The sequence below is a fragment of the Myxocyprinus asiaticus genome, chromosome 8 (genome assembly GCF_019703515.2).
Source record: "Myxocyprinus asiaticus isolate MX2 ecotype Aquarium Trade chromosome 8, UBuf_Myxa_2, whole genome shotgun sequence".
NCBI lineage: Eukaryota > Metazoa > Chordata > Actinopteri > Cypriniformes > Catostomidae > Myxocyprinus > Myxocyprinus asiaticus.
In genome coordinates, this window is record NC_059351.1 from 54,509,672 (window position 1) to 54,514,630 (window position 4,959).

General features: G+C 40.2%; 1 protein-coding gene across 3 annotated transcripts in view; it reads left to right on the plus strand.

Moving 5' to 3' along the window:
- The first annotated feature begins 264 nt into the window (after positions 1–264).
- The window catches only part of LOC127444860 (proto-oncogene vav-like), a 25,269-nt gene continuing 20,574 nt past the window's right edge, over positions 265–4,959 (plus strand). Inside the window, exons 1-8 of one of the 3 annotated variants that reach the window (XM_051704445.1) lie at positions 265–376; positions 717–843; positions 926–1,042; positions 1,516–1,632; positions 2,254–2,312; positions 2,397–2,462; positions 2,550–2,655; positions 2,733–2,828. In XM_051704445.1, coding sequence (XP_051560405.1) covers positions 757–843; positions 926–1,042; positions 1,516–1,632; positions 2,254–2,312; positions 2,397–2,462; positions 2,550–2,655; positions 2,733–2,828 — 648 coding nt within the window. In that variant the 5' untranslated portion in view covers positions 265–376; positions 717–756. Of the gene's footprint in view, positions 844–925; positions 1,043–1,515; positions 1,633–2,253; positions 2,313–2,396; positions 2,463–2,549; positions 2,656–2,732; positions 2,829–4,959 lie in introns of all 3 variants that reach the window. The other 2 variants (XM_051704444.1, XM_051704446.1) reach the window with 2 other exon arrangements.

Sequence of the window (4,959 nt, forward strand, 5' to 3'; positions counted from 1 at the left end):
AAACCACACAAACACACACATCTGTTTCTTGCAAACTTGACTTGCAAAATTTGGGGTTAGTATTCCTGCATCTAATTGTGCTAGAGAGCTTGTGATAGTGTTTGATAGTGTGTGTGTGTGTGTGTGTGTGTGTGTGTGTGTGAGAGTGTGTGTGTGTGTGTGTGTGTGTGTGTGTGTGTGTGTGTGTGTGTGTGTGTGTATGTGTGTGTGTGACAAAGAGGAAAGAGGAAGTTGTGTGCATTTGAAAGACTTCCTCCCCTTTGCAGTCTTGCAGAGCAGCCGTGTGGAGAGCAGAATGAGACCACGAGAGACAGAGACGACGGAGAAGACGTTCAGTGGACATCCTGAGGAACCAGCAAGAAGAGATTTATCAAAGGTCAAAGGAGAGACACAGACTTCATTAATGAGCTGCTTCAGTCGTGTTAGATGGTTTCACGTCCCGAACAACGTTTAGGTTTAGACCTGGTTTCTAGTTTAGGCTTTCTAGATTCTAGAGTTGAGATGAGTTGAGTTGACTTTCATTTAGTGGCACTGAGTTGAGTTTAATCCAGTGTAGTTGAGTTTCAGAATTAAGTTGAGTTTATTGGGATTTTGTGGACATTGATTCAGTTACTTGGTTGTTGTTGTTTTGTTTTGTTGTTGTTTTTATTGACATTTTGGGATCATGGTTGCGTTAAGGCAATTTTAGGCCATAAACAGTGGTTTGCTCATGCTAGATTTGGACTCCCGTTGATTCAAGTCTCGGTCGGTTTGGAGATGGAGTTGTGGAGACAGTGTGCCGGCTGGTTAATTCAGTGCCGGGTGCTTTCTGAGAACCACCGAGTGACATGGGACAGTGCACAGGTGAGTGTAAGATTGTAGTAAGATGTAGATTTTGCATTTATAGGTTTTCCTGCATTTTCTTAGTTTTCTAGTCTTTTGACAGGTGTGTGATCTGGCTCATGCTCTGAGAGATGGAGTTTTACTCTGTCAACTGCTGAATAACCTCCTACCACAGTCAATCAACCTGCGACAGATTAACCTCCGACCCCAGATGTCTCAGGTACACAAGAGTCATTATCTTTATGATATGAAAATGAATTGAAAATGATCAGTTGCGCTGGTACTGATCTGAATGTTTGTGTATGTGTGCGTGTGGGAAGCTGAAAATAATCAGTGCCAGTTAAAGTGGGTAAACATAGTGGTCACTATTTATCTCAAACACACACACAGTTCTGGAAAGGTTTATAGTGTGTGTGTGTGTTAATAATGAGTTTGCAGCAGAGGGTTCATGTATAATCGTGCATTACACTTCCTTATTCTCAGCTGAACTTCCTCTCGCACACACACGGGCGGTGACTCAGGAAGTATTTAACATGCATATGTAGACTGCTGTTTCTTGATTTATGACTGTTTCTCTTTCATTATTTCAGTATAAATCATGGCCGGGTCTAAGGGGGGGCTAGAGGGGACATTGGCCCACTAGATTTTCCTTTTATTTGCATTTATTGAATAATTATTTTTTTCTGTGTGTAGTTTTTGTGTCTGAAGAACATCAGGGCATTCTTGTGCACCTGTCAGGAGAAATTCGGCATGAGGAAAAATGAGCTCTTCGAGGCCTTCGACCTCTTTGATGTTCGAGACTTCGCAAAGGTCTGAACACTTGAAAGAGAAACACTAACACTATTTCCATATTAATCCGGATAAATCTAAAAACTGCATTTTCATTTCAAATGCTCTCCGTCCACACTGAAACATCTGAAAACACTCAAATCCCCTAACTGTGTATGCACTGGTGCATCCAATTCGCACCCAAAAACGCCATTCCATGGTCTGAAACGCAATTGTCCTTGTGTCCCGCCACCGGACAGCTATTTCCGAGTAAACTTCCCTTCATCTTTGAAGGAATGCAATGTGATGGTTGTACAAAGTAACATTCATGTTTAACAACGCAATCAATCAAACAATGCTACAACATAAGCCGCCATCACATGACTGCGTCACATGACAACAAATACGTCATTGTTTTGAATATCTCAGTTTTCCCAGGCCAAACTATAACGCATAAACGCCGTTTTCAAGTTTATCCACTTAGGACAGCGTTTTCAAAACGCTCCGTTTTCACTGGACAAAAACGGTGTGAACGAAAGGCCTAAACGTAGAGAAAAATATGCGTTTTCAAATTTATCCGGATTAATGTGGACTACGTCTAAAATATGATGTTTAATTATTACAATCACACTGATGTGACTATAATGCATGTTTGTATGGCAGGTGATTGACACATTGTCCACCCTGTCGCACACATCGCTGGCCATGCAGAGAGGATTCCGGTAACACACACATTTACTACATTTATCGTGACTGTTTGTTCAATATTATTCGACAGTTTTTTTAAATGTGATTTTTCACTGCAGACCTTTTCCAGATGAACTGTGTGTTGGAGATGATGATATCTACACCGGCCTTTCAGACCAGATCGAGTGAGTTAGTGTGTGTGTGTGTGCTTGTGTCTGTGTGTATTTGTATTTGTATGTATGTGTGTTGTTGATTGTGTCTCTGTCTGTCAGTGATACGGTGGATGAAGACGACGATCTCTATGACTGTGTAGAGGAAGATGAGAATGAAGGAGACGACATTTATGAAGATCTGATGAGAGCAGAGGAACCAGAAACAGTGAGACACACACAAATACATTCACACACATTCCCAATATTACCATATTCTCAAAATACTTTGTCTGTCTCTCCCAGCAGCAGAAAGCTGAAGTGGACAAGAGAAGTTGTTGTCTTCAAGAAATCAGGCAGACGGAAGAGAAATACACTGACACACTGGAATCAATACTTCAGGTAAACAAACACTTTCCATTGATTTCCATTGTTTTTATACTGAGCGTAAAACACTTACAGTGTGCCACGTGGAGCAAAGATGTGAAGCGTGTACTGTGTTAAAGCACTTACATTAATTCCTCTATTCATCACGTGTTATTTGAGCTGTAGAGTTGCCCGAATTGTCATTTTTGGTATCATGTGAAAACTGCAGGGATTACCGGCTTTACATGGTCATGACAAGAGTTGCAATATTGGAAATAACTAAGGCATTTTACACAAGCAAGATTAGTAAGTGATTTAATCACACTACTCTTTAACATGTATAATGTTTAAGTGTTTATTGCATTGCCCTATTTACTTCCATTGTTAGTGCTTTTAACTGTGATTTATTTTTTGCTTTTTGAGAAGAAAGAAAAAAAGGAAAATCTCAATGATTTTTTGTAGTAATCATTAGCATGCCACAAATGTTGTTGATAGTACCTTGTATCGAACCCGGAGCATTCCTTTAAGAACACAGTCAGTACCGACGGTGGCGTTAATGCACATCAAATCCTTGTACTCTAGTATGAATGTAATGTCAGTCTCGATGAAATGCTGTTAGACGCAGAAACATTCATACAGGGTTCTGTATCTGTCAGACATATTTGTTGACTGGTTTGAGACTGAAACCTTTGTATTAACCATTATTCTACCACATCTGCCTTTCTAGCTATCACTTCTGCTTTTATTTTAATTTTTAAACCACTGGTGAAACCTGTGAAGAGCAAAAGCTGTCTGGAACTGAAGTCATTGCATTTCATGTGCAGGTGTTTTAACAAATCTGTGGCTACATGATTCTCTCACAGAGTCGATTCTGATCAAGGGAACATGTAAGTCAGCCAAAGACTAAAACTGAAAACGTATTAGTAACCACAAACCAGAGACAGAGACTATTCTCTCACAATAATGTTGAAAAGCAGATTAACAGATTATGTGACATTATGATATTTAAAATGAAAAGAATCTGCATTGTTGAAATACTCAGGCTAACAGATTGTGTAAAGTTTTAAACTCAGATAACAGATACTGAGATGTTTATTATTATTATTATTATTATTATTATTGATTCCCTTCAACAAATTAAATAAATATAACAGAAAATGCAGAATCAAATTATATAAAATCAAACCCTTCTCCCTGACCAAAAAGGCCAAATATCTACCCCACTTCCTATTAAACAAATCTAAGTTTCCCAGCCTTCTACATGTCACCTCCTCGAATGCCGCCACCCCGCCCATCTCTGTGCACCACTTCTGAAAAGAGGGCACTCCAGCCGACTTCCATCCCCTAAGAATAATCCGTCTGCCGATCATAACACTGGCTAGGACCCAACTTTTTATGTATTTATCCCCTATATTAATGACCGCCCCATCACCTAAAATACAGACTCTGGGGCAAAATGAAATTTGAGTGCCCAATATGTCACACATAAAACTCTGAACCTTCAACCAAAATTCTTGAAACTTAGCACATCCCCAAAACACATGGGTTGTGTCTCCATCTTCTGATTGGCATCTCCAGCAGGTGGGTGTGTCTTTAAGACCAAGCCTATACAATCAAGAGGGGGTCCAACAGAATCGATGTAAAGTCTTGAATTGCATAAGGCGCACCCTTGCATCTCTAGATACAGACTTGATGTTTTTTAGAATCCTAGCCCACACTCCCTCCTCCAATACCAAGTTTAAATCTTTCTCCCATAATCTCTTGATAGAAGTTAAAGCTCCATCCCCCAGACTCTGAATTAACAGGGAGTAATACGCTGATGCCTCATGACCTTCTCCAAAAGCAGTAATCACCTCTCCCAGAGTATCTGCCGCTCTAGGGGGGTGTATACTACTCCCAAAAACAGTACAGAGCAGGTGGCACTAGAACTGGTTCTTGAACAGGTGGTTCTGTACACTTCCAGAGTGAGGACTGAGCAGCAGAACCGTCAGGCACAGGAACAGTTTTTTCCCTCAGGCTGTCCATCTCATGAACAGTTAAATCTGCCCCATTGAGCAATAACTATGTGCAATAAACAGTTTAGTCTATTTATATTTATCCAACACACCCAACCTCTTCTGCCATTACATCCCCTTGCACTATCTGTACATAACAGATTTATATTTGT